At 48.9% G+C, this 26,952-nt stretch overlaps 1 protein-coding gene across 5 annotated transcripts; it reads right to left on the reverse strand.

Moving 5' to 3' along the window:
* Positions 1 to 119: 119 nt before the first annotated feature.
* On the reverse strand, positions 120 to 25,069 carry Tmem40 (transmembrane protein 40). 5 transcript variants are annotated; one of them, XM_021641023.2, is made up of 12 exons: positions 24,837 to 25,064; positions 11,172 to 11,252; positions 10,412 to 10,534; positions 7,811 to 7,885; positions 5,779 to 5,832; positions 5,079 to 5,114; positions 4,519 to 4,551; positions 4,176 to 4,223; positions 2,466 to 2,537; positions 2,292 to 2,366; positions 1,579 to 1,641; positions 121 to 683 (listed from the first exon to the last, which is right to left on the reverse strand). In XM_021641023.2, the coding sequence occupies exons 1-12, from the start codon at positions 24,949 to 24,951 to the stop codon at positions 664 to 666; spliced, it is 795 nt and encodes a 264-aa protein (XP_021496698.1). In that variant the 5' UTR covers positions 24,952 to 25,064; the 3' UTR covers positions 121 to 663. The 5 variants fall into 5 exon arrangements, with proteins under 5 accessions (XP_021496702.1, XP_021496700.1, XP_060239961.1 ...); XM_021641024.2 differs by lacking the exon at positions 24,837 to 25,064 and adding an exon at positions 18,187 to 18,407; XM_021641027.2 differs by lacking the exon at positions 10,412 to 10,534 and having other exon boundaries at positions 120 to 683; positions 24,837 to 25,069.
* Between the last annotated feature and the right edge of the window lie 1,883 nt (positions 25,070 to 26,952).

A 26,952-nucleotide genomic window follows, 5' to 3' on the forward strand; every position in this document is an offset into this window, starting at 1 on the left:
TGAGAGAAAGGCTATATGAGAGAGAGGCTATATGAGACCTTATATTAAAAAAACTTAAGAGAGAGAGAGACAGTGATACAGAGATAGAGAGAGATAGAAAGAAACCTAAAGGAATATTTAGTCGACTCTTTTTACCACAGGGAACAGAATATTTATTTGGGTTTCAGTAGTTCAAGGGTAACAGGGTTGGTCACTGGGTGATAGGGCCACATTTTTGGTTCCCAATGTCTTATCTGCAACAGGTTCCCCTGGGGACCCAGGCTGGTAGCTCCCTGCCTCAGGGCAGTAGACTGTCTGTCCCAAGATGGCTCTGCAGGAACTATGAGCTCACAAGTATGGCCTGAGGACACGGGAGAGACCCAAGCCCACAGCCAGCCTGTGGGGCCCAGGCCTCTTGCTGCCCCTAAGAGTGATGGCATCCCAGCTCTTTCTTGCTGACCCAGATGCTGTCCCTCTTCTTCTCCCCCTGGAGAACGTGTGCTAATCTGCAGAGTGAGAGCCTGCCCACTGGCGCCAACACTCAGACCACATGGAAGGAAAGAGCTCTTTATTGTGTGGCCTCCTGGTATCTTCCAGCATGTGGCTCTGTCTTCTGGGCTCAGGTATGGCAGTGGTTTCAGTGGTCACAGTGGGGACTGGCTCAGCTGCCATCCGGCTGTGGTGTCAGTCTGTTCTCCTGAACCCTGGAAGGCAAAGCCAGAAGAATGACATAGGATTCTGTAGGCAGCTGAGTCCAGCCCCCACTGCCACCTCAAATGCCCATACATCACAGGGACAGACTCAAATGGCTCTTCCTGTAGGCACTGTCCCACAGCCAGCAGCTGAGGAGACATTGCCACTCCCAGCACATAGACACACTATCCCTGGCTTCCAAGCTCAGTACCATGATGTACAAAGTTGCTTGGGTTGCTGGTCAAAGACAGGAGGTGGGGGTATGGCTCTGCAGTAGAGCAATTTCTTGGGTTCCATCCTAGCAAAACACACAGGTGTGTGCACATGTGCATGCACAAACACACACACAGTGAGCATGCTCAGCAGAGAGAATGCAGTTTTAGGGGCCTTTCAGCAGGAACTTTTGTAAAGCAGGCTGGGGGAAAAACAAAAACAAAAACAAAAAAAAAAAAACAAAGACACCTTTGCAATTAACTTTACAAAACAAGATTTAGGTGATCTTAATAAAGTTGACACTCTACTTTAGCACAGGCTATTTCAAAGGCAACTACAAAGCTACTTAATACAGCCAGGGAGGTGTGCAGAGTTCTTTGCTTTTTGTCAAGGCTGACAGCATCCTTCCTCACTTGATGGGTTGTCTGGTGTAAGAATTACACCAATTTTCCAGCTGAGAAGCCTGAGGCTCAGAGAGGCTACAGACAGCTGGATTGTGGCTTGCCTAGCACGCGCTGCATGTTTTGGGTTCCATTCTCTGCGAAGAAAAAGACCGTCTGGGGTCATAGAACAGAGGCAGAACTTGAACCCGAGCCTCCTGCCTCCAGGACTTTCCCTAGATGCTCGACCTCTTTTCAAGAAGAAAGTCCCCAATCACTAGAGGGTTTGGCTGGGGAAATGTACTGCACTTACCTGGCAGCCTGAACTTCTGAAGGAGGGGGATGAAGCCCTGAAGTACACTGTGGATCCGGTACACTGCTCAGGAGCAAGGGGAGATGTCGGTCAAGACGAGGTGGCCCCAGGGTCAGGCCCACTCCCTGCCCCAGAACCAAGGCACACCCCACGCAAACAAAGCCCTAACGTGCAATTTCAGGCTAATGTCAATAACAGTGCTGTGGTCATTACATGAAAAAAAAAAACCGAGTCACAGACAGTAATAACAGGGACAGGAAACCCGGCGACCTCGATGCTTGGCTCTGCTCGCTTGTTTTCCGTTTCTGAGGAGCTCTGCGTGTTTGCCACTTTAAACTGTTTTTGTGGAACTGCCCCCTTTTTTTCCACAAGGTTTTGCCAATGACCTCTCACTGACCTCACATGCGGTCAGGAAGAAAACACAAACATAAGGATTTTTTTTTTTCTGGTTGTTTTCAAGACATGTTTTCACTGTGTAGCCTAGGCTGTCCTGAAACTCGCTCTGCAGACCAGGCTGGCCTCGAACTCAGAGATCCACCTGCCTCTGCCTCAGGAGTGCTGGGATTAGAGGGGTGCACCACCACCGCAAGGAATGTTTTTTGTTTGTTTGTTTGTTTATAAAAACAGGTTAGATCGTGACTCTCGGCTTGCCAGTTCAGCTGCCGCCCCTCCAGGAGCCTGCAGACCTGTGTAGCTCTGACAGGACCACTTACCCAGCCCAAAGTAGATGCCGATGGTCTCCAGGGAAGCGAAGGTGAGTAGGCCAACACCAAGGGACATGAACCAGTCTGCAAGGAGAACAAGAGAGAACCGTCAGCCACTGCAGGGGTGTGGGGTGATGCCTGCCCTCCCACGCAGCCCCTTCGCGGCGCCCCAGCAGGCCTCACCTGCGTAGTAATGGTAGCACACCAGCAAGGCTCCAATGGCAAAGCAGAGGAGGACGAAGTGGAAAAATTCATCTGCAAGAAAGGGTAGAAACTTTCCCTCTCTCTCTCTCTCTCTCCCTCCCTCTCAACTCAAGCCATCACCATAAACCCCCTCACTTTTATTTTTGCCTTGTTTTTCAAGTCAGGGTCTCTTTGCAGCCCAGGGTGACTTTCAGCTTAGGATTCTTTTGCCTCAGCCTGCAGAGTACAAAGGTTACAGGCATATGCCCCGATACCGTGTCTGGCACACCTGGTTTCTCCTGTTTTTATGTGTGTTGTGTTGTGTTGTGTTGTTTGTTTTACTGGGTGACTTGAAATGCTGTTTAGACCAAGTTGGCCTTGATCTCACAGAGAGCCACCTGCCTCTGCCTCCAGAGCACCTCGATCAAAGGTGTGTGCCATTACGCCCAGTGACTTCTTTATTTATTTGAGACAGGGTTTCACTAACAGTTGCTCACAGAGAGCCACCTGCCCCTGCCAGCATAGTGCCGGGGTTAAAGGGGTACGCCACGATGCCCAGCTACTCTATTTTTTTATACTATGGTGTGTGTTTGTGTTTGTGTGCGCTTACGCCTTCATGTGTGCATCAAGAAACCTAAAGAGGGTATCAGATCCCTTGGAGCTGGAGTTACAGCATTTGTGGGGGACCTGATATAGGGGCTGTGATCCAAACCCTAGTCCTCTCACAAAGGGGGAGTGTACCCAACCACTAAACCATCACACCAGCCCCTTCTAGTTTTAAAATGACAGTGCTCGGCTCCTGATCAGCCAGTGTTGAACAGCACCCAGAAGCCCCCTTACCAGCCCTACCTCTCGTCATTATTTCTGGAATGTGTACAGCCACTTAGCTTGGGTTGATGTCTGTGTTTATCGTCCCCTCCTCCCCAGGCTCTATGTCTTAGAGAAGAAGGATCCCAGTGAGCTCCCTGCCCAAGGAGACTCGGCGGCCAAAGCCATTGCACAGGGATGCTCAGGAATTAATTTGTTGAGTGAGCATTAAAGCATTTGAAGGCTCCGAGTGCAAAGTTCTGAGGCTAACAGGCATGAGAGAGGATCTCAGGGTGCTTCTTAAAAGGGATGTGTCCAGGGTCAACAGCAAGATTTCCCAGCTTTCTCAGACAAGGGGCATACAAAAGAGAGTCTAAAGGCATGGTAGTACACACATTCTGAGGAAAAAGGACCACAAGTTTGAGGCAGTCTGTCTCAACCAACCAACCAATCAACCAAACAAACAAAAGACCAAGGTCTCTCTTTTCTACCTTCGTAGTCTTTCCAGAAGTCCTCATAGATTCCAGGCTTGGAGCATAGGAAGCCCTGGAAACTTGCATCATTTCTCCCGTGGAACTTCATGACCCCCACAGCCTAACTATGTCCCACCACAGGGCATGAGAAGCATTTATCTCCCTGTGTTCTCATGCAGAGCAAAGGAAGTGTATGACTGGGTGCCAAGCCAGTGAGGCCCCTCCAACCCAGGGCCTCGGTTTCTACGTAAAAAAATCAACGTCACTGCTTGTCCCCCTACCAAAGCGATTAGAGCTGAGGACTTTGCTAACTGAGGGACACCTGGCAGAGGTGGCTAGGGTTACTATCATTCCAGCCACCAGCTGTCTTGCACCCGTAGAAATCCAGACCGTTGAGGTGAGCGCGGCTCCTGAACACCAACTTGCTTACCGTCCTTCTTAATGTTCAGCCTTCTTAGCTGAGAGGCCTCCACTTCTCCTTAAGAATGAAAGACAGAAAGGTGTGTTTTGTACATTGTGGCCCCCACCCGCCCCTTAAGGTAAGGGTAGCAGGGAGGGTAAACCCTCCCTGACTTCCTCATCCCTCTACAGGCCGCTGCCTAAAGTGCCCTGTTCTTCCTTCCACTTCTCCCATGATGGAGACTTCTTCTGGAATCATGCGGATGTTGACATCCCACCAAGAACTGGCCCACCCTCTCAGGCCATTTGTGGTCCCCTCTGGCCCCTCTGGAATTTAGACAGCCTGCTGTTCTCCTCAGATCTTATATATTTACCCCCTGCTGAGCCGGAACCTCTCCTTCGGAGTCCTGGAAACGAGAGACTCAATGTTAGTACCGAGTTGGACAAGGCTCCTTGCCAGGTGCTTTTGCCCTGGGAAAGGCCAGAGATGACTAAGAAAAGGCTCTAAGATGGTCCTCAACCTTCCTGATGCTGTGACCCTTTAAAACAGTTCCTCATGTTGTGGTGACCCCAGCCATAAAATTATTTTTGTTGCTACTTCATAACTGTAATTATGCTACTGTTATGAATCTGATATGAAGGATATCTGATATGTGACGCCCAAAGGAGTCGAGACCCACCCGTTGAGAACTGCTGCTCTAGGTAATTCTCCAGGTATGGAATCCAAGGGACCTTTCCTAGCTGGCTGATATCTGCTTCTTCTTGCCTAGACCCCCATTTTCACGTCCCACGACTCCTCTCCTACCTGTTGCACGCATTCAGGTCCCTAAATGACTGGAGTTTCCCTGTCTCACAGCCATGACTCTTTGAGTACCCCATCAGGTACTCACCCAACCCCAGTCTCTTTGACTCCCTCCCCTTCCTGGGTACTCACCTGACTCCCCAGCAAGCACCATCTCCCCAGCAGCACCTGCAGAGAAGGAGAATCAGTGAGCACAGAGGCAGACATGAGTCTTATTCCAATACATGCTGTATGGGTCTTCTTGCTCTGAGTGTGCCTGTGTTTCTTGCTGTTTCTCTGGCTCATTACCAGGAGTTGGGGAGTGAGTAGATATTGGGAGTCCTGACTCCCTGGGCAGCATGCATCTCTGGGCTCTTTGATGAACTAGGTCAACCCGTGGACTCTCCTACTTCGTTGTAGCACCTAAAGTGCCCTGTTATTTACACATCATCTCCTTGTCCCTACACCTCCTCACTGTCATACAGGGCTCTGGGAAACAGTTCATAAATGGGGGACGGGGATCTGAGCCATTCTTAAACAGTGCAGGGTTCCAAGATAGTGGAATGGGTTACACCCCATTTTCCTTGTGTGCAAAACTAAGGCCCAGTTCTGTTGGGTGACCAGTTAAGACCATGGGAAGTCAGGGTTTCAGTCAGCAGAGAACGTTTACTGTCCTTGATCCATTGCAATCATGGCAGAGGGGACCCCACTCTCCCCTGAACTGCTGCAGCCTCGATACCTCATCTGTGTGTGCCTGGGAGCCTTCAGATCAGGAGACTCCATCCCTTGTTCTGCCCACCGAGCCCTCAGCCCTCACGATTCTCTTCTCCAAGGCCAGAAGACAAGCACTTACCTCCATAGAGCTGAAGCTCATCCTTCAGCACCTCCACTTCCCGGTGGTCAGCACCTGGATGGAGACAAACCTTGGTCAACTCTTCCCAGGGCCACCTCCATCTCCCCACATCTCAAGTCTCCAAAAGGCAAAACAACTCACTCAGTACCCCTATGTTCTGTTACTAAGACGAAATTTCAGGTCTGGCAGGAGGTGGGGCTCATTCAAGGATAGTTTTTAGGGACTGGAGAGAGGGCTCAGAGGTTAAGAGCACTGGCTACTCTTTGCAGAGGACCCAGCTTCAGTTCCCAGCACCTACATGGCATCAAACAACTGCCAGTTTCAGGTGATCTCACATCATCTTCTGGCCTCTGTGGGCACAGGCATATGCATGGCACATACACATACAGGCAGGCAAAACACTCATACACATGGATAAGCCTTTACATTTTTATATAAAAAGAGTAGTTGCCATTTATTAAGGTCTAAGGTGTGTCAATGGTGTAGCAGGAAATTTATACCTAATGTTTCCATCTGGTTCTCACAGAAAGAGCATGGAGAAGGCACCAATGCATGCCTACCAATGCATGCAGGCAAGGCAGCTGGGCCTCAGAGGCTCAGGTAGAGCTCAGGGAACAGCTTAGTGGGAGAGTGATTGTGGCACTGATCTGATGCCAGCAAAGGGATGTGGGGTGATGGAGGCAAAAAAAAAAAAAAAAAAAGGAAAGTGATTCTGCCAAACTTACATGGTAATGTGTGACTCTACAGATCTCCCATAAAGCTTGCATTCCTGGTTTGTTGTTGTTTTTTTATTTGTAGTTGTTTTGCTTATTTTATCTATTTATTTGTCGCCATCATCACCATTACTCTTGGTACTGGAGATTGAACACAGACTTCACACACGGAGCTACATCCTCAAAGGCTCCAGCTAGTTTATCTCTAAAAACAGAACCCAGGCTTGCCTCCAGGGTCACAGGCAGCATTTATTAAGTACTTTGTATGCTTGTGTATACCGGTCCCTGTTCTAGACAGTCATTCATTAATTCCCATTCTTTCCCTGATGCTCCTTTCACAGAATTTATTTATTTATTTAGGCAAAAGTGATTTCCCAGGACTCAAGAGATGGCTCAGAGGTTAAGGGTACTGGCTGCTCTTGTAGAGGACAGATTCCCAGCCCTCACCCACAAGTTGGCTCAGAACAAACTGTGACTCCAGTTCCAGGGGATCAGACACCCCCTCTGGCCTTCATGGGCACCGCACATGCACACGGTAGACATATACACGTGCAGGCAAAACACTCGTACACATAAGTGATACTGTTTTCAAAAGGAGGGATGGTGGGGTTGTAGCTCAGTGTAGCACAGTGGAAGAATGAGCCCTGGCTACCACCTCAGTGCAGTAACAATAAAGAAATAAATAAATCTCACAACATCACTATCATAATGACTGTTACTATCTTTATGTTTTCCTGGGTTTTTTTTATGCGCATGCAGAGGTCAGAGGACAGCAACTTTTGGAAGTTCAAATCTCTCCTGTGTGGGTCCCAGGAATGCAACTCAGTGGCAGGTGCCTTTAGCCTGTTAAGCCATCTCACCAGCCCTCTTCCTGTTTTATGTATGATTTTTTTTTTCTTTAAATACATATGAGACCAATTGGGTTCTATGACTTGGTGCCTACCACATCAGAGATAGGTTAGCATTCATCAGACCAAACAAAGCAGGGCATGGTGGCACACACTATTCCCAGAACTCAGGAAGAAGAGGTAAGGGATCTCTGTGAGTCTGAGGCCAGCCTGGTCTACAGAGTGAGTCCTAGGATAGCCGAGGCTACACAGTGCCTCAAAACAAACAAAAGCAACAACCGTAACTATCACCAAGACAGAGCCCAGCTTTCTGCTTCCGTCTGGCAGTTGTGGCTGTTGTAGGGTGTTCAGCAGGCCGTTTCCCATTCATCTAGCACGAACAACGCTGTGAGGATCCCCCTCACAAGGCCCCACTGAGGAGCTCAGCAGTGAGGTAAGAAGCAAAGGAAAGATGGGAAGCCTGTCGCCTACCAGAAGAGCTGTCCCTGCGGGGCTTCCTTCGGTGTTTCCTGGGACCTCGGGAGTGCTGGTCCTCATCGCTGCTGTCTGTGAGGAGCAAACACAAGCTGTAGGGCCCAGCTGGAAGGAGCCAGGGCCACAATCGCTCTGGTGGACATTCTCAGTGTTCTCACTCTGTGGAGGAAGAAGCTTTGCCTGGCTGTGGGTTAGGACGGTGGCCCCTAACTTTCTGTGTGGCTGTCCTCTTCGTGTTTTATGGCTGAATCCTACATCTGCTGCCGTCTCAGGAGGCAGAAGGAGACCACGATGTGACTTGAGGAGACAGCCATGACATGACATCTTATGGAGCTCACCGAGCACGATGCTGAATCCTCTCTGTCCTCCTGACATCATATGACTTTGGGTGTCTGCCACGTGTCTTCTTGATTGTGAAGCTAAGCTGATGTCACACCTCCTATAGAAACCCTATTCATGTTGCTCAAGCCCTCATTGGCCTTGTCCTCCCCACCTGGGGTTTCTATGGCACTAACTGTCTTGTGCCTGAGTCAGTCACCATGAGGGCGGGTGACGTCTGTCTCTCCAACCACCTGAGCTACTGAAGGGCTCATCCTGCATCATCCATTGCCTCAGGCTGCCTAGCCTGGGGTAGGAGCCTGAAAGGATGAAAAGAATGGCTGAGTCGTGTACATCTTCCACTAGTCAGTGGTTTAAGAATTCAGAGCCAGGAGTTTCTGGCTACAGGGCTGTCTCTCAGGACTACCAAGATGGCCCCAGATGAGTTCCCTCAGTGTACTTGGGGACATCCAGATCAATTGTGGATTCATTAAAAGTTCCAGGAAATCAAGTTAGCTGTGCTTCCGAGTCAGTAATTCCGAGTTCATGTAATTTCCCCTGACCTGTGTGGCAGTAAAGTATCCCTCCGTATACATGGAGAGAAGGTTCTAAGACTTGCCACACACACCAAAATCCACAGCCATACCAGTCCCTTACACACAACGTTGCAGTATTTGCATAGACACAGTATATGTCCTCTTGTGTTATTTTCCTTAATTTTAAAAATATTTATGATGTGTTGTGGAAGAAGCCATGCCACAGAGTAGAATTTCCAGATGTGTGGCTATCTTGATGAATAAGATTGATTGATTGATCAATTGATTGATTTTTTAAGACAGGATTTTTCTGTGTAGCCTTGGCTGTCCTGGACTCACTTTGTAGACCAGGCTGGCCTCAAACTCACAAAGATTCACCTGCCTCTGCCACCATGACCAGCTTGATGAATAAGATTTTGAGTGTCTTTACTCCCACTCCTACATCTCACTATGTAGTCCTGGCTGGTCTGGAACTCACTATGTACACAAGAATGGCCTTAGATTTGTGGCAATCCTCCTGCCTCTGTCTCCTTCGTGCTGGGATTACAGAAACATGCCACCATGCCCAGCTATTTCCTTCTTTTCTATGTTTTACAAATATACATCAGTGAGAAAGAAAAAGTGATCTTCATTGCAAAATATCAAACTATGGAAAATAGAAATAAAATATAAATAGAATAGAATAAAATATAAATAAAATAGAATTTACTCTATAAAGCAGGAACAACGTCTCTCAACAAGTGATTGACGATTATTTTAGCCTTGCCTATGATGTACTCAGAACATAAATTTGGGGTTTAGAGGGTTTGTTTGTTTTCTGTTTGCTTAGGGCAGTTTCCCTGTGTGACCTAGGATAGTCTGGAACTGCCTGTCCATCTTCCTGCCTCTACCTCCCAAGGGCTGGGATTAACATTCATGAAGCTCAGGCTAGCTAAGGACGACTGTGCGCTTCTGATCCTCCTGCCTCCGCTTCCTGGGTGGTAAGATTATAGACGTGTGCCACCAGACCAGGTTTGTGCTTTGTCGTGCTGGGCATGTGACCCGGACTTGTGCTAAACAAGCACCAGCAGAGCTACGCCCTCAGCCCAAGCCTGGGAATCTTTCAGCAACTAAAACCGGAAGCTCAGGCCCTCCACGTAAAATAGATCAAAGCGCCGAAGCTCCGGTTGAGCAGGCAGAGAGCCCACCTGAATACACTCCCCGGTCCCAGAAAGACCTTCAAGGACACTCAGGTTTGTTACTGAGCCTTCCTTCTTAAGAAAGCAGGTCACGGAGCCCTCCCTGCGCTTCAGCTGTAAACCAAGACAATTGTTCCACGTCCTGGGACAATTGGTTGAGTCCTTAGTTGTGAAGTGATTGGAGGAGTGTCTAGCATACAGTAAGCACTCAATAAATGACAGCTTTACTGTTGTTATAAATTCCGCCCTATATGTTTTCTAAATTGATTTTTTTATTTTTTAATTTTTTTATTTTTTGGGTTTTTTGAAACAGGGTTTCTCTGGGTAGCCCTGATTGTTGTAAAACTTGCTCTGTAGACCAGGCTGCTTCCTGAGTGCTGGGATTAAAGGCATGCACCACCACTACCCAGCTACTAAACTTTTTTATTTTTAATTTATTATTATTATTATTGTTCTTGTTGTTGTTGTTATTGTTGTTGTGTATGTGTGTAGTGCTAGGAATGTGTACATATGAGTCAACACTGTACCTTCAAGTCACACCCCGGTCCTAAGAATGTTTGCTATACCTGAGGAGGAGGAGGAAGATGATGAGGAGGAAGAGGAAGAGGAGGATGAAGAGGAGGAAGACTTGTCTCTCTCATATCCTTCCCGGGCCTTGCCATCTTGCTGGTGGAACTCTGTCTCTTGGCCTAGAGGCACACAGGCAAGGTGATGAGTGCTTTCTGCCCCCTGCCCCATCCCTGGCACCAATACAGCCTCTCCAGGGAGCACTCATGGAGCCAAGAGGGATGACTACTCCCCTGAAAATCCAAGGCTGATGGAAGGTGTCTAAGATCAAGGTTCTCAGAGACTCCCAGGTAGGGGTCAGAGAGTCAAAGACAGCCCAAGGCAAACATTTCTGTGCATCAGGCTCCAGAAAAGAGGATTATGAGCCCCCTAGCCTGTCCCCCTGGAGACCTCCACGCTCAGAGCAGGATCCTGTTCAGGGTTCTCTAAGTCACACAGAGAACAGCATGTAACCAAGCCCTAAACCTTCCCTTCCTCCAAGGGCAGCTAAATGAGAGCCTTCCCGCCTTCCAGAGACTCCCCCCACTTCCAGCACAAGCTGCCCAGAAACTTCTCAAAATTTGGGGAGCAACTTAGGACCTGCCCAGTTAGGAGGTGTGGGGAACGGGCTGGGGTAAGCGTGTGAAGGGAAAATCACTTCTCTGCTGTGCCTTGGATGTGGGCATAATGCCACATGGCCTAGGAGGGTCTTTGACAGCCCCACGTAGGCTGGAATCTCCCCGGGGAGGCAGTGCCCAGCGTGTCAGGATGCAAACGTACAGTCTAGAGTTTCCATTTCGCGGTGGTCTCCACTGCTGTCTTGAGACTGGGCAGAAGCTCCTGAAGCCTCCATCGCTTTCCCTAGAGGAAGAACAGTGAGCTTCACTTTAGTTAATATTCTTCATACGTAAAGAGCATGACAAATGAATAAGGAAGGGAAGCATTCAACATGAGGTTATAAGGAATTTGTTTTTAGGCAGGGTCTCTCTATGTAGCTCTGGCTGGCCTGGAATTTGCTATTGTTGAGACTGGGCTAGCCTTGAACTCATAGAGATCTGCCTGCCTCTGCCTCCCGAGTGCAAGGACTAAAAGCGTGAGCCACCATTTCCAGCATAATTTTTATTTTTAAAACATATTTATTTGTTCGTTTGTTTAGTGTGTTGCCTTCAAGTGCACAGCACGTATGGGGGCCGGCCAGAGGACAACTTGTGGACTTAGTTCACTTCCTCTATCATTTGGCTCCCAAGGATTAAATTTAGGTCAGCAGGCTTGGCCACTAAGGAGGCCCTTACCCACTAAGACACCTCACCAGCTCCAGGAAAACAAAAGTGGGCCAGAGATACAAGAGCCATGTTGTCCCAAGCAAATGAAACAAAAAAACAGAAATAAATATTATGGAAATTTGAATATTGATTATCTTATGATAATGAAAGTCTTTTAGAGGCTGGACAGAGATGGCTCAGTGTGAAAAGCTCTTGCCTCATAAACCTGTTAGCCTGAGCTCAGATCCCAAGTAAACACACAAAAGCAATCCGAACCTCTGTAATCCTAGTTTACCCCTAGGTAGGGGGGGGAGGGAGACAGAAGAGTTGCTGGATTGCAGACCAGCTAGCCAGCACACTCAGCAGTGAACAGCAGACAGGCACCCTGTCTCAAACAAGACAGCAGGCAAGGATCAACAGGTAAGGCTTCTGACCTCCCATTCCACATGTGTGTCCGTGAACACACACAGCACTTTTCTGAGCTCGGCATAGTGGAGAATGCCCGTAGTTTGTCACTTCCTGGGAGGCTAAGGGTAGGAAACCTATTTGAGGGTAGAGCTTTGGGTCAGCCTATGAACCGGAGTAAGACTCTCAAAAGCAACAACAACAAAACACCTTTTAAGGTATGATCTGATGTTAGTATTAGGGTTTTGTTTTATCTTGATTTTAAAGACACGGTCTCGCTGTGTAGGCCTGGTCAGTCTGGAACTTGCTGCGTAGACCGGGTGGGCCTGCAACTCACAGCGATCTACCTGCCTTTGTCTCCTTAGTCAAGGTGTGTGCCACTCCCCCCGCCCCCGGCAGGTTTGTTTGTTTGTACCGTTTATTATTTATGTGAGTGTACGTGGGTAGAGGTCAGAGAACAGCTTCTAGGAATTGATTCACTCTTCCTCCATGTGGCTCCTAGGAATCAAACTCGGGTCGCCAGCCTTGGCATCAAGTGTTTTACCCCCAGAGTCATCTCACCAGCCCGTTTTTGTTTGTTTGTTTGCTATGTAGTCCAGGCTAGCATCCAACTAATGGCAGGTCTCTGGCTTTAGCCTTCTGAACCTTCTTACATCTCTACTTTTTACTTTAAAAAATGAGTTTTATTTATGCAAATATAAAAAAATACAGATGTTGGAGAGATGGGACAGGAGTTATGAGCACTTATGGTGGTACCCAGCAGCCGGGAGGCAGAGGCCAGGGGATCTTTGAGTTTGTGGCTAGCCTGGTCCACGTAGAAAGTTCCAGACTAGCCAGAGCTGTATAATGAGACCCTTCCTCCAACAAACAAAGTAACAACAACAACAAGAGCATTTGTTGCTCTTGCGGAGAACCTCGGTTCCATTCCCAGGAGCCATCTACTCAGGGTGGCTCCCAACGGTCCATAACTCTGGTTCCACAGGATCCTACTCCCTCTTCTAGTCTTGGAGGGGCACTGCAGGCATAGGACACACAGAAATGCAGGCAAAATGCCCATACACATACAAAACAGAACAAAACAAAACAAAACAAAACACTTCCCCCCAAAAAAACATGCCACTTGGGGCTGGAGAGATGGCTCAGAGGTCAAGAGCACTGGCTGCTCTTCCAGAGGTCCTGAGTTCAATTCCCAGCAACCACATGGTGGCTCACAACCATCTATAGTAAGATCCGATGCCCTCTTCTGGCATGTGTGTGTACATGCAGACAGAACACTGTACACATAATAAATAAATCTTTTAAAAAAACATGCCACCTATATCTGTATTATGTCAATCCTGTTACAAAGGCCCTCTTTTCCATGATTCCCTCTGTGTGGGTGACCAATCAGGTAAAATGGAATCTGCCCTCACCGGTTTCTCTGTGTAGCTTTTGTGTTCTGATCTTGCTTTGTAGACCAGCCTGGCCTCGAATTCACAGAGATCTGTCTTCCTCTGCCTCCTGCATTCTGGGACTAAAGGTGTGTGCCAACACCGCCTGGCTTACCTGTGAACCTTAATTTCCAGACAATAAAGTATTTTGAAAGATGGTCTCATTTGACCTTTACAATAATCCTGTAAGGTCAGCTTTGCTCTCCATCTATACTAGAGAATGTTGGCTCACAGAAATGGTGGTCTCACTGGGACTCCAGAGCTCAAATTCCATCTATCACAGCTCAGAACAGAGACCAGGGACACAAACTAGCTAACGGGCCACCATGGAGGCCGGTCAGATGTTTATGAGTGAAGCTGGGAAAGGCAAAGCCAGAAGTTCCCTTTGGGGCAACATGCTCTGCTTTCCTGAGCTTCTGAGAGGTTGCTAGAGGTCCAAACGGCTAGAAGAGAAGATTATGGAGGGGCACGGGGGAGGGGCCCATGTGGGGGGACCAACAGCCTGTATTTTAGATGATCAGGAAACCACTACTCAGAAAACATTTTTAAAAAATGCAGAAGACTACATTTCCCAGAATTCCTTGAAGTTGGGTGTAAGCGTGTGTTCCCTTGCTATTGGGCAGGAAGAGGTGTGTGTGTGTGTGTGTTTCAGGTACGGCTGCTCAGAGAACCTAACATTCCCAGCAGGAACTCAGGCTGATTCATGTATCTGATTCTCGTTCCCTGCATATACAGGGTAAGGCACAGAGCAAAAGATGATGTTGATGACAGGGAGGGTGACAACAACTGTGAAGATAGTGAAACAATTCTCAGAGCTCACTGCCTTCTGGGCAACGATCTAACAGTCACCACTCTCCAGTAAGGGCTTACTGTGATTATACCCGTTCTATAGTTAAGAGTGCCAAGGCGCAGAGAAGTAATGAGAAACTTGCCAGGCACTCATAGCTTGGAAGGGGCTGAAAAAGGACTGCTGTTCTGTCCAGGTTGGAGACTGGGACACAGCTGGGACCCCTTCCAAGCATCAGGAAAGAAGCCATAAACAGTCACCAGTAGCATTATGGGATTCTGCTGCCCTGGCTTAGATTTAGCCACTTGGGACCCCAGAGTGTCCTTGTGGCATAGGGAACTTCCAAGAGCATGATTTCTTTCTTTTTTTCTTTTTTTTTTTTTTTTCAGAGATGGAGACTTCTTGTATTACCGAAGCTCATCTTAACACTTCTGAGCTCCCCTCTGAGTGTCTGGGATTGCAGATACACACAAGAAACCCAGCTTTCTTTTGAAGTATGGTGCTAACCCATCAGATAGAAACGTCTCAGAGGTAGGGCCTGAGATGTTCCTTCTTCTTTCATTCTTCACTTCACTTCATTCTTCCCACACACACTTTTCAACTACAAGAAAATATACACAGCTTTCAGAATTTCACAGCCAAGATTCTACCTGCAGCCAACTGCCAGGAATGTGAGTTTACCAAGAGTTACGCAGTACCACAAAGAGCTTGCTGGGAGGAGCCTCTCAAGCTTCAGGGTCAGAGGCCATGACCTGGGCAGGAATGTGGCTCAGTGGTAGAGCGGGCATGGCCCTGGGTTCCTCACTAGCACCACAGAAACCAAACCATCTAACATGTGACTTTCTCTGAGCTGAAACGGACATTGGGAGCTGAGAAAGAGAAGTGACGAGAGAAAGGGGAGGAAAGAGACCGAGGCGTGTCCTACACCTGCAATGCTGAGCTGTGCTTTGTTGTATTTTGATTTGTTGTGCTGGAGATCAAAACTAAGGCATGCTAAGAAGGCTCTCTGGCTACTTAGTGACACCCCAGGCCCTAACAGGACCCTCCTATCTGTTTGTTTGGTTCAGTGTTATTTTGTGACAAGATCTTACTATACAGCTCTGGCTAGCCCAGAACTCACTATGTAGACCAGGCTGGCCAAGAGCTCACTGAATTCACTGCGTCGGCTTAAGTGCCTGGACTAAAAGCATGCACCACCACATCGGATTTGTTTGCTGTTGCTGTTGTTTGTTCAGTCAGGGTCTTACTATGTAGCTCAGGCTGGCCTAGAAACTGTAGCAATTCTCCTGCCTCTCACTCCTGAGTGCTAAGATTACAAGCCTGCATCATGCCCAGTTTCTTCACTCTATTTAATCCAGTTTCTTCCTGTGCAAGATTAGACATATATGGATTAAATAGAGTGAAGAAACTGGGCATGATGCAGGCTCATGGACTAGCCTGACCAAGGTCTCCAAATCATACTTGGGCCCACCCCCTGCCCTACACATCACAGAGGTAGGTCGGGGCTGGGTCCCTGGAATTAGTTGCAGGGGATTGTGAGCCACTGTGTAGGTGCTGGGAACCAAACCCAGGTCTTCCGCAAGAGCAACAAGTGCTTTCAGCATCTGAGCCATCGCCCCAGCCCTCCCTCTTTTAATGTTCTCATCCCTCACTTCCAAGCTCACCAGGGCACCTGTGTGCTCTCGGCTGGATTTCCTCTCCGGCTGGAGCTGTCACAGGCTCACTAAGGCCCACTGTGTTGATGACCACAGCAAACTCTCCTAGCCTCACACTTTATAGCTCTTTCCACGCCACTGTTGTACCACTCAGGAGGAAATCATCAGAATATTCTATGTCACAGACCAGGAAACTAAGGCCAGGAAATAAAGAAACCTGTATGAGGCCACCGCTGTGGTCTGAATGTGCTGGCAGAGGTTCATTGGGAAACTTCACCTCAGAGCAACAGTGTTGGGGAAAGATCTAACAGGATTTGATCAAACCCCGAGGACCTGCCCTGGCCAATACATTGACTTGTAAAACAAGTTTGCAGGCATGGTGGTACACGCCTTTAGTCGAGTACTCAGGAGGCTGAAGCAGATAGATATATGTGAGTTTGAGGCCAGCCTGCTCTACAAGGGGAGTTTCAGGACAGCCAGGCCTACATGGTGAGTCATTGTCTCAAAAAAGAGAGAGAGAGAAGGAGGAGGAAGAAAGAAAGGAAGGAAGAGAAAAGAAAGAAAAAGCAGGGCAGGCTCAGTTGGTAGAGTTTTCACTTAGTATGCAAAAGACCCTGGGTTCACCTCCAGCATTGGATAAAATGGTCATGGCGGCACAAGCCTGTAATCCCAGCCCCGAGGAGATGAAAGCAGGAGATTCTAGAATTTAAGGTCATCTTTGACTACACAGATAGCTGAAGGCCAGCCTAAACTACATGAGCATCTATCTCCATGAACAGCAATAGAAACAAAACAGAAACAAAGGAAGCCTGGCCCTGGCTTGTTTCCTCAACTGTTAGGAGGGGCAGAGAGGTCTTTGTGTTCACAGGTAAAAGCTCATAGGTATCCTGGAATGTGTCACCATGTCCTTGTGGGTTTTTACCACAAGGCTTCATTATGTGCGTGTGACTGGCCTTGGTGACCGTTAGTGGCTCCCCCAATTCCTGGATGAATGTCCCAATCCTCTGATCTTTTTTTTTTTTTTTTTTTTTTTACCGGGACCAGGGCCCATCTGTAGCGTCCCACAGCCTCCAATGCCCAGCTAGGTATGCCTCCAGTACTCACTAAGATGCAAAGGCTCAAGTGCCTTGGAGCTGTCAAGGACTGTAGGAAGTGCAGGCCAGGAATGTTGTGGATATAAACATGTTTTTGTTTTAATCCCAGGTGTGGGATGTGGGACTGATTCAGATGGTCCACAGCAGCAAACTATGTGGGCTCTGAGAGGAACTCTTTGCCAGCTGCAGATAGTTTAAATCTGAGGACTGTGGAGAGAGAATAAATGCCAGAGCCCAGAGAGCGTTGGGGAGCTTTGAGAAAGAGAAGGCTGCTGCTGCTTCCCCACTGCAGCTCTGGGTTGCTGGTGCAGTGAGACAAGAAGGTGGCGATCCCCTGAAATGAGGCTTAGACAGACTCCAAGGAACCTGATGACCCTAACCAGCAGGAAGAAGCTAAGAGAACCAGGTCCCCTTCTCCCACTAACTCTTGCTCTCTCCTACCTGGTGTTGGGGTGTTGGAATGGATTGAGGTGGAGAAAGGAGAAAGATATATAAGCAATGTAAATAAAAGAGTTTTTAAAAAGTATGCCAACACAGGAATGCAGGAAAATAAAAAAGACTTTACAAGATCATACCACCTAGAACCTGGTTCAGCCTCTTGAGCATTCTTCATGGATTGCTTTGGACCTCAATTTCCCCAGAGCTGGGGTGAACATCCAGCTCTGACATTCTAGGACAAGAGCACTCCCTTCTAGATTAAGCCTTGAAGGTTAACCTGTCCAATCACAGGGACCTTGGGACTCAGGCATGATGGGACCTGTCGGAGAAACTAGAGCAGCCTTTTACACTCTTGTGAGGACAGCAGGCATACTCCAAAAGCAGGGAGCTCCTCCTGATTGTGTGAAGCTTGCTGTTTGTGCAATATGCATACTGAAGGCTCTGAGGTCTGCAGGAGAGAACACTCCTTCACTTGACTCCATCCCATCTCTCTCCTAGACTATGAAAGAGCCCAGTTCTTATCCCAGGATGCAGTCCAGTGCTTTCCACACAACTCTGATGACCTCGGGGTCCAGTTCTCCCCCTGGAATCCAAGACAGAGCACGGTCACCGCCCACTGTGGACAGCGTCCACCTCTTAGACCCATCAGTCAGAACTGCCTGGGTACACTGAATCAAACATAACCTATGTGGCCCCCCAGACACAGACTGCAGAGGCGACTCACCAGCAGCAGCATCTGAGGTGTGACCAGTGCAGTGTACAGGTCCCATCGGAGCCTGCCTCAGAGCAGGGCTGCTGGGCAAGAGCTGCAGAGGGAACTGAGTCAGCAGCCAATGAGCCTAGCCCTGGAGTGTCCTGAGGCAACTACCATCTCTGAGCCTGTGGACATGTCACTTGCCATTGTGTCCCTCTCCTCTTATACAAACAGGAACAGGGAGCCCAGTGGTGGCTTCAGGGTCTGGATTAGGTCATTCTGGCGGGGGTGAGGGAGGTTTGCCACACACTCACTCCTACTCTGTCCTTTGACTTTTGCAAGCCTGTTTCCCCTGTGTGAGATGGTTAATGCCATTATGTCGCAAGGGCTGCTTTGAACCATGTGTTTCCCACGCATAGAAAGTGCTTCATGTAAACCAGTTCTGAACTTAAGAGCTGAGGAGAAGGCTCAGGCAGCAAAGTGCTCACCTTGTAAGCATGAAGATCTGAGTTCAATGCCCAGAATCTGTGCAAACAGCCAGGCCTATGACACACACTTGGAATCTCAGTGCAGGAGAAGCGGGGACAGGCAGATCCCTAGGGCCCGATGGCCAGCCAGCCTTGCTGAATCTTTGAACCCCAGTACCAGTGAAAGATCCTGTCTCAGACAACAGGTGGGTGGCTGGTGACATGGCTCAGCAGTTAAGATCACTGGCTTCCAGAGGACCTGGGTTCAATTCCCAGTACCTACGGCAGCTCACAACCATCTGAAACTCCAGTCCCAGGAGATCCAATGCCTGATTCTGGCCTCTGAGGGCACTAGGCACTGCCATGTTGGCAGGACAGCCATATGCATAATAAAACAACAATAAGGATTTAAAAGAGCAAACCAGACCCCAAGGAACGAGACCTGAGCTTATCCTCTGGTCTCCACAGGCACTCGAGCCGGTGCGCACATGCGCAGACACAGAAACAAACAAAACAAGGTTAAGCCGGCTGTGGTGATGGTGTATGCCTGTAATCCCAGCACTCAAGGCAGTAAAGGCAGGTGGATCTCTGTGAATTCGAGGCCAGCCTGGTCTACAAAGGGAATCTAGGACAGCCAAGGCTACACAGAGAAACCCTGTCGAAAGAAAGAAAGAAAGAAAGAAAGAAAGAAAGAAAGAAAGAAAGAAAGAAAGAAAGAAAGAAAGAAAGGAAAGCTTAAGTTGGCAAGATGGCTCAGGGGGTAAGGGCAAGGGCGCACCGGCTGCAAAGCCTGACTCCCACAAGTTGACCTCCACATGCGTGCCTCAGGAGCGGATGCACACGCACGCACATACACACAAATACATAAATAAGTATAACTAAAATAGTGTGTTGTTTCTTTTAAAAAGCAGGCCTGCAACGTTCCTTAGCTTCCCAGGAGGAGGGGCCTACAAGAAGCTAGGTTACTAGAAGGTATGTCCTTGAAGGGGGCTATGGAACCTGGTCTCTCTGGCCTCACTCTTCCACATGCTCCTGCCTTGTTTAGCTCTGGACCGCAGGCCCAAAGTGAGTTGCTAATGTGCTAAAACATCCCTCCCTCCACATCACTCTCACTCCCCCCCCCCCCCGCTGTTGCTTCAGACTGCCCTCGATTATATATATCTGCAAATGACTGTGAACTTCTAATCATCCTGCTTCCACCTCTCCAGTGCTGGGATTACAGTTATCACCAGGCAAGGTTTTTCCAGTGCTGGAGACCAAACAGGGTCCTCGTGTGTGCTTAGGCAAGGACCCTACTGATGGAGCTACACCCCAGTCTGTTTTTGTTGTTACTGTTGTTGTTTTGTTTTTGAGATAAGGTGTTGCTGTGTAGCCCAGGCTGGCCACCTCCTGCCTCAGCCTCCTGTGTGATGAGTCCCACGTGTCTGGCAAACCTTCTCCACGTAACTAATTTATCTCAGGTATTTTGTTATAGTGATGGAAAGCTGACGGGTACAGAACTGCTCAGAGGCAAAAGAAGGATGACCACTGTTTCTACGTCTTCTACTGTTTTATCCCAAGTCAGGCCAGGGGATTTCGTGATGGGGCGACAACCTATACTGTCCAGCCAATTTCCCAGACTAGATGGACCTGTGGCCATGGCAAAACCAAGGAGGCTGCCAGGGCCGGGGAGCTACAGGGGATCTGAGAATGGCACCGAGGCCAAACTAAGACTGTGAAGAGGAGTACCGAGGGTGATACCCCTGATTATAGCTAAGTAGAGGAAGGTCGGTAGCCATCTTGAAGACTGCTCAGATAGGTCTAAGGTGGGTTTGTCTTTCATTCTTTGTTTTGTTTTCTAAGGAAGGAAGGGTTTCTTTGGCTCACTGTTTGATATACTCCATCAGCATGGGAAGGCATAGACTCAGGAGCCTGAGGTTTCTGGTCACATCCTTGGCGCTCAGCTTGGTTTTGTTTTTGTTTTTTTTTTTTTTTTGTTTTGTTTTTTAAATTCAATCTAGGACCCCAACCCACCCACATTCAGAGTAGGTCTTTTCTCCTCAGTTAAACCTTTCTGGAAACATCTTCAGAGGTGTGTTTCCATGATGATCCTAAAGCCTGCCGAGTTAACAGTCCAGATTAAGCATCTCAGGAATGTTTCTGTTTTCTTCTGAGATGAGGTCTTGCCATGTAGCCCAGGCTGGCCTCCAATTAATAACCTTCCTCTCTCAGCCTTCCAGGTGCTGGGAATTCCCGGTGTGTCCCACTACACCAGGCTTAGATCTTGTTTGAGCACAGGCTTCTAAGAACTCCTGAAGATCTAAGATTTTTAAAAAGATTACTTGAAAGGCAAGCAGGCCACACAGGCACAACACATAGGAGGTGCGCAGTAAGAGCACACAGCCATAGGTCCTACTCACAGAGGCAGAGTCTACAGTGAGGAAGACAATCCACATCTCCCCAGCCCTCATCCTCGGGGTCATGCTCTGCACAGAACAGGGCCTGGAGAGGCCAACAAAACCCAGAGGGTGTGGGGTCCCGAGACTCCTGTGCAGTAGAAGTGCTGGAGGAGAAGAGATTCAATCTGGGGCCGAACACAGGCTGAACAGGCTCAGGCTGCTACCCAGGGTCAGCGCGGGGTCACTCCTGGGTGGGGCCATCCATAGGGCTGCCAAACTACCCTGCTCAGGACATGAAGTAATTTTCTCAACTGCTTTGGGGTAGCCCTGAGCACAGTCAAGTGGGGAGTCAAGTTTGTGAGCAGTAGCAGTTAGTGACCATATCCTTAGCCTGAAGCAAATGTCTGCTTGTCTCCTTCTATGTAGCCCTGGCTGTCTTGGAACTCAGTATGTAGAGCAGGCTGGCCTCAAACATAGGTACACTTGACTCCCGAGTGCTGGGATTAAAGGTTATGTCACCACATGGGGGTCTCCTTGCTATTGTATTTTTAATGAAAAACAGTTAACAGCACATAGTACAACCCTAGCGTGCACCCGTGGCCTGTGCTAAACAGAGCACAAGTATCCATGTGCCGTGTCCCCAAGGCCGGTGGGGATCCCCATGACACAGGCTGAGGTGCAAGCAGTGCACACGAGCCCAACTGGGTAGATGTGAGGCTTAGCCTATACAGCTGTCGTTGAATCAGCCCCAAGGGTGAACAAGTGGCTTCAGAGTTCTCCAAAAGAAACCACAGGTGGAGATAGCCCTAATCTTGGAAGTACAAGAGAACAGGAAAAGTGCACTCCCCAGGCTCTGCCGGACTCACTGCCAGGAAAAAGAGGCAAATCTCACCTGTGCAAAGCTGTTTATCGAAGCCAGGCTGTGGTGGTGCGGTGGTGCATGCTTTCAATCCCAGCACTCAGGAAGCAGAGGCAAGTGGATCTCTGAGTTCAAGGCCAGCCTGGTGTATATAGCAAGTTCCAGGACAGCCAGGGCTACACAGAGAACCTTGTGTCTCAAAAAAAACCAAACCAAACCAACAAACAAAAAAAAATGTTTATTGGATCAAGAGCAGGAAAAACATAATACCATTTAATTTACTATAACAGTGTTTTGTTTGTTTGTTTGTATGTTTGTTTTAAGTGGCTCTTCTCCTATTCAGTGGCCAACCTCACTCACTCCCTGTGGCTATCAGGCCTCAGGACACAGTGCCTAACGTATAAACCCAGCTGCTTACCCCCTTACAATGGGATTGGGTCCTGATAACACACTGTAAGTTGAAAGTAAATTGGAAACATACTACTGTACAGGTGACTGATGCTGGGTTTTCTTTTTTGGTTTTTGGAGACAGGGTTTCTCTGTCTGATGGAGCCCTCACACTCACAGAGATCAGCCTGCCTCTGCTTCCTAAGTGGTGGGATCAAAGGTATGTGACACCATGCCAGCAAGTACTGGGTTTTCAATGAGTGGCTGATCTGGAGACAGCTGTTCCAGTTTCAACACTGGAATAGCTTTTGCTTTGGATACCTAAAGAACAAAAGCTGGTTTATGTTATTCCTGGTGTGTGTGTGTGTGTGTGCGCGCGCGCGCGCGCGCGCGCGCGCGCGTGCGCATTGCAATAAAATGACCTCTAGCCCAGTTTAAAAGTGGGCTAGTGAATAGATGTTTCTCATATACATGGCCAATAGATCTCCATCCACATCATTATTCATTAGGGAAACACAAATCAAAACCACAGTGAGATTCCATGTCACTCCCATTTGCATGGTTAAAATGAGAAAGACAGTAACAAGTATTGGCAAGAACAAGGAGACACCAGAGAGAGCCCTCATGGTTGTGGTGAGATTGTGTAGCCTGGCCTAGAGAACAGTTTGGCAGTCCCTCAAAATGCTAATCATAGTTACCAGTTGATCCAGGAATTCACTCCTAGGTATATACTCAAAAGATCTGAATTCTGGGCTGGTAAGATGGCTTCTCAGTGGGCAAAGGGCTTGCCCGCCAAGCCTGACAACATGAGTACGCTCAATCTCCAGGACTTAACAATAGGAGAGAACCAACTCCGGCAAGCTGTACTCTGACCTCTACACACACACACACAAACACAACCCTCCCACCCACGCACTAAATAAGCAGAACCTGGAAAGAAAAATTTTAAAGAAGTGAAAGCCCATATCCGTACAGAGACCAGTGCATGAATGATTGTGGCGGCATCATTCGAACTAGCCAGAAAGCGGGAACAACAGACACCTTCACCGACTGATAAATAGATACACAAAAAAGCGTAGTTCACTAAAAATACACTTGGATACAGAACTGTCCAGCCAAGCAGGGGTCGGCAGGGTGGTCTGGTACCATGTGAGCAAGCATCCAAGTCAGAGGAGACCACGCGCGCCGTGAACATGAATTGTTCACACCAAACCTGACGAGCTGGGTTTGATTTCCCTTGACTCAACGTAGCGGAAGGAGAGAACTGACTGCCACAAGTTGTCCTCCGAGCTCCATATCCGTGCCACAGCAAGCGCACGCATGTACCCCATACATATCCACAAACAATAACACATTTTTACAGACCTCTGAAATGCCCAGGTACATCCATTGGGTCAAGGCAATTAGTTCTCACCGGGGAAGTGGCCATTACGGGGTATCATCTCTATCTTGGGATGAGAAGTGTTTTAAATTTGATAGTTGGGGTTATACAGTTCAGTGAGCACATGGGAAATCCCTGAGTTGTACCATATAAAGAGGGAAAGATTACAGCAAGTAAATTCCATCTGTCAATAAAGTAGTTTTGTTTGGGGGGGGCAGGTGAGACAGACTGGCCTTTAATTTACCATGTAGCTGAGGGTGACTTTGAACTCCTGATTCTCCTGACACCACCATTGGGATTACAGGTATATGTTGCCATGCTTGGTTCATTAAAGCTGTTTCAAAGGGAGAGAGGGAGCGACAGACAGGGACAGAGAGACAGAGACAGAGAGAGGGAGGGAGGGAGGAAAAGAACGAGTCGGAGAGGGGGAGGGAGGGCCACCTTACCCTGAGTTCTAGTCCTATTACAGATCTGCTTGCTGGACCTTAAACAGGAGACCTTAAAACAGGACACATGTTATTTTGCACCATGCTTCCCCTAACCCATGCTCCCAACATGGAGGCAGGGCTCTGGATTAGGTAGGACAGTTGCAAACAGAACCAAAGAAAACAATAGCACTCTTGGGTAACCTTTCTGTCCCCCTTAAAAGGCCTGTTGGAGGCTTGAGGACCAGGATGCTCTGGGCAGAGACCAAGGGTGAGAATGGCTGCCATGGAGAGAAGTGATCGCAAGAGGGCTGACGGGGACTCCCTGGGGTCTGCCAATACCCTCTCTCCTGGGGCCTTCCCACTTGATGAGAGGCTATGCCTGGCAGCAGGGCCTGCCTCCTCCCCCTCCCCCTCCCCCTCCCCCTTCCCCTCCCCACTGTGTTCAGCATTTTCATACCACAGGTGCCTTTTCAGCATAGGGTTCTCCCTCCCTGTAGAGAGAGGGTGGTGGCTTTCTCTGACCTAAGCCAGAGGCAGAGGCTGAGACCCGTTTGCATCCCGAAGCTGCTGGGTTCCACCACAGCAGCCTGAGAAAAGCCTATAGATACTTAGCCAAACCCTTTGTTTCCCAAACAGGGAGACTGAGGTTCCGTGAGGTCAAGGGGTTTTCTAAAAGTCCACAGTAAGCAGGTGTTAAGCATCAGAGCCTACCCTAAGGCTCACCCATTCCTCCCGGTCCTCCTAAAGCCCCTCTCATTGACCAGTCCCGGGTCCCATTACCTGGAGTCCCTGGGCTCATGTGAGCAGCAAGGCGAGCTGTGTGTTGTCTGTGAATGTGGCCAGGCTGAGGAAGGAGAGGCCATGGCACAGTGACAGCAGAGGGCGGGGCAACCATGACGTTGCCCCTGGGCCCCACTGGCTCACCCCTAGTGCTGTGGCATTCCTTCCTGTGGTGCTATCAGCCCCCAGGCCTTCCTGTCTGACATGCCTCTTCCCCCAGCATCCTAGGAGGGACAGATGGTGGCAAATGCACCCCTGCAGACCCCAGGACCACACTGTAACCTCAAGCCCCGAGAGTGGCAACCTTGCTGGGCCGCCCTAGGCTGTGACAAGCTCCACAAAGGGAGGAGTTAAGGGTTTGTCTTGGACTCCCGCTCCTTGCTTGGGAGGTTGATTCAGGCTCCAGCCATGTGTCCCGACCTGCCCTGCAAGTTAGAAGATGCTGTCATGCTCCCTGCTCCTGGATGCCAAGGCTGGAGTGGTGTAAGTAGAGGCACAGGGAGACTCAGGGACCATGGAGAGGGGCTGAAAGCTGGAATGCTTCTCCTGGAAAGAGAACTGGGCCAAAGCAAGAGGAAGACCAGGAAAGCAGCCACCTAACTGAGTCCTTAAGAGGCAGGAAGCCAGGGGTTACCTCACAAAGCTGCCTCCTCTGCCTTGGACTCACACATCAGTCACCCTGGGCAGCAGGACAGGAAATGTTTGCTGTCACTGTCCAGGGAAGTACCAGCCAGCAGGGATAAAAAGGCAAGGCCGGGAGCTTCCTGAAAAAGGAGCCACCCCCATCCTAAGCTCAGGCCCTACCCTTGACTGTTCTCTCAAGCTCAGGGTATATTTGACCTGTGTGGCAAGTCCTACCTGCCCACCCCTGATTTGTCCTAAACCTACCCTCACCCCCCTTCACTTCCACAGCCACCACAAGGGTCTATCACTGTTCCCCTGCTTCTGCCGTGCCCCCCTGCTGTCAGACTGGGCAGCCAATTCGCTGTTGTACACAACCATGAAGCATGCATAACTGCCAATTCTCACAAAGTTCTTTGCTGACTCCAAGGCAGCCTCTCTCCCTCAGCTAGTGCCGTACCGGAAAATGATCCAAATATCCCAGATAGGTGCCCACCGCAGGACCTTTGCACTGGCTGTCCTATCCCCTAGAAAGGCACCTGGCGCCTTCCTTTACCCTTCAGGTCTCTATTCAAATGTCACCTCCCCCAAAGGGCCTGCCCTGAGCACCCTGCTAGAGCAGGAGCCCCAGCTCCACCTCCTCCTCAGCCTGCCTCACTGTTCCCCAAGTTATTTTCTTGTGCAGATTTTTTTTTTTATTAAGTATTTGCTCCAAGACCTGGGACAGTGACCAATGTGTAAAAGGCACTCAGTCAATTTTGTTGAATGAGTAAGAGATCCGAAAGGTTAGCCTGATAGGTATGTGACAGAGGCCAGGAGGGGGGATGGGGGTGAATATAGGGATTAGGGGTGAGGGTGGGAGGAGCATGCCAAGTAGAAGAAGGAGAGAGGTATCATTGACCCTTAGGTTGAGGAAACACACAGATAACTTCTAATGGTGTGAGTGGGGCCCTTGGAGCCAAAAGAGACAGGGAGAGGAAGCCACAGAGACAAAAATGTCAAAGCCACAGCAAGGAGCTGCGTGGAGACCTGAGGGTGGTGGGAGTCACATGGGCAGGTCCGTTTGGTAGACAGCCCTTGGAAGCTGCGCTATGGACTGATAAGGAGGTCTTGAGGAACAGGGAGACAGAGACGAGGGGAAGGGTCATGGGAAGTTCCGGAATATAATGAAGGACAAGGCCCACCAGCCATGGGTGTGACAGGACACGGGATCTGTGACAGGGCAGACTGAGTTGTGCAGGGCGTGTAAAAGATACGCTCAAATTTAAAGGCTGAATGGAAAAAGAGAATAATTCTTTTTGAGACAGGGTCTCACTGTATAGCTGTGGTTGGCCCGGAACTCAGAGAGATCCGCCTGTCTCTGCCTCCCAGGTGCTGTTTATTAAAAGCAAGCATTGTCACACCCTGTCATTCTTTCTTTTTTGTATTGATAACGTTAAAATAACTTAATGTCAGGTAGACTTGATTAATAAAGTACGTTATTAAAACTTTGTTT

This window comes from Meriones unguiculatus, chromosome 5, assembly GCF_030254825.1.
Source record: "Meriones unguiculatus strain TT.TT164.6M chromosome 5, Bangor_MerUng_6.1, whole genome shotgun sequence".
NCBI classification, from domain to species: Eukaryota; Metazoa; Chordata; class Mammalia; order Rodentia; family Muridae; genus Meriones; species Meriones unguiculatus.

What these genes read in the sequence shown, in the direction of transcription:
- Tmem40 (XM_021641023.2), bottom strand. Translation starts at nt 24,951, where the DNA reads ATGGTTGCCCCGCCCTCTGCTGTCACTGTGCCATGGCCTCTCCTTCCT. An exon ending in CGGCATCTACTTTGGGCTGG is followed by an intron (nt 1,642 to 2,291) that starts GTAAGTGGTCCT and finishes GCTCCTGAGCAG; the next exon opens with TGTACCGGATCCACAGTGTA. An exon ending in TCAGAAGTTCAGGCTGCCAG is followed by an intron (nt 684 to 1,578) that starts GTAAGTGCAGTA and finishes TTTGCCTTCCAG; the next exon opens with GGTTCAGGAGAACAGACTGA.